Genomic DNA, 1627 nt, shown 5'->3' on the forward strand with positions numbered 1-1627 from the left:
CATCCCAGTTTGCTCCCAGTTCCCTCTTTTCCTCCAAGATCTTCTCAGCTCCTTCTCTCCCAGTGCTCCCAGTCCCTTTCCAGTCCCTCCCACTGCTCCCAGTCCCCCTCCCAGTGCCCCAAACTGGTCCCAGTCCATCCCAGTGCCCCTCCCAGTGCTCCCAGTACCTCGAGGCGCTGGTTGAACTGGGCCTTGAGCTCGAAGTAGGGCCGGCTCCCAGTGCTCCCAGTTCCTCCCAGTGCTCCCAGTATCCCCAGTATCCACTCCAATCCACCTCCCAGTGCTCCCAGTCCCTCCCAGTGCTCCCAGTGCTTTTCCAGTCCCTCCCAGTGCTCCCAATCCATTTCACAGTGCCCCAAACTGGTCCCAGTGCCCCTCCCAGTGGCTCCCAGTGCTCCCAGTACCTCGAGGCGCTGGTTGAACTGGGCCTTGAGCTCAAAGTAGGGCCGGCTTCCAGTGCTCCCAGTCCCTCCCAGTGCTCCCAACCCATTTCACAGTGCCCCAAACTGGTCCCAGTGCCCCTCCCAGTGGCTCCCAGTGCTCCCAGTACCTCGAGGCGCTGGTTGAACTGGGCCTTGAGCTCGAAGTAGGGCCGGCTGCGGGCGATGTCGCGCCGCAGCGATTTCTGCAGCCGCTGCACCTCGGCCTCGGCCTCCTGGCACAGCCGCGTCACCCGCTGGTGCTCCCGCTCGCTCCAGAGCCGCTCCTGCTCCGCCTCGTTCACCTGGAATTCCCAGAGAGGCCGGAATTCCCAACGGGAAGGGGGGATTCGGAGGAATTCCCAAAAAACCCCGCGAAAATCGGGTGAAAAACGGCAAAAAAACGGCAAAAAACGGTGAAAAAACGGCTCGGAAATGGTTCAAAATCGGCCAAAAAATTGGGGGTGTTTGGAGTTGGGAATGGAGGAAATCCTGGAAAAATTGTTGGGAATGAGGGAAATTCCTGGAAAAATCTTGGGAATGGAGGAAATCCCAAAATTTCGCAAAAAACCCCGCGAAAATCGGGTGAAAATTGGGTGAAAAACGGCAAAAAAAGGGCGAAAAACGACCCAAAAATGGGTTGGGATTGGGGGTGTTTGGGGTTGGGAATGGAGGAAATCCTGGAAAAATTGTTGGGAATGAGGGAAAGTCCTGGAAAATTCTTGGGAATGGAGAAAATCCCAAAAAAAAAGGTTAAAAAAGGGGAAATTCCAAAAAAAAAGGGTAAACCCTTTCCCACCTTCTCCAAACCCCATCCCACCTTCTCCAAACCATTCCAAACCTTCTCCAAACTCCATCCCACCTTCTCCAAACTCCATCCCGCCTTCTCCAAACCTCGCTCCACCTTCTCCAAACCTCATTCCACCAATCCCAAACCTTCTCCAGACCTTCTCCAGCCCCATCCCCAGGGCTCGCACCTTCCTGGTGGCGTGGTTGAGCATCTCCTGCCAGGTGGGGTCCAGGCGGTTCTTGCCGGTGCCCATGCCCTGCTCGGCCACGAAGACCATCTCGCGCGCCGCGTTGTGCATGCCCACGGCGCGCTCGTAGCGCAGCGCCGCCCGCTGCGTCTCCTGCTGCGCCTGCAACCGCCCAGAGCCGGGAATTCTGGGAATTCTGGGAATTCTGGGACATGTTCCGGGTGGGCGGGA

At 57.5% G+C, this 1627-nt stretch overlaps 1 protein-coding gene across 1 annotated transcript in view; it reads right to left on the reverse strand.

Moving 5' to 3' along the window:
• Nucleotides 1–404: 404 nt before the first annotated feature.
• SH3BP5L (SH3 binding domain protein 5 like) overlaps nucleotides 405–1627 on the reverse strand; it is a gene marked incomplete at both ends in the record, with an annotated part of 4434 nt that continues 3211 nt past the window's right edge. The window contains 2 exons of the mRNA XM_039726646.1: nucleotides 405–724; nucleotides 1397–1558. Of these exons, the coding sequence (XP_039582580.1) occupies nucleotides 405–724; nucleotides 1397–1558 (482 nt within the window). The remainder of the gene's footprint in view (nucleotides 725–1396; nucleotides 1559–1627) is intronic.

Source organism: Passer montanus, unplaced genomic scaffold (genome assembly GCF_014805655.1).
Source record: "Passer montanus isolate IOZ18808 unplaced genomic scaffold, ASM1480565v1 scaffold598, whole genome shotgun sequence".
Lineage (NCBI taxonomy): Eukaryota > Metazoa > Chordata > Aves > Passeriformes > Passeridae > Passer > Passer montanus.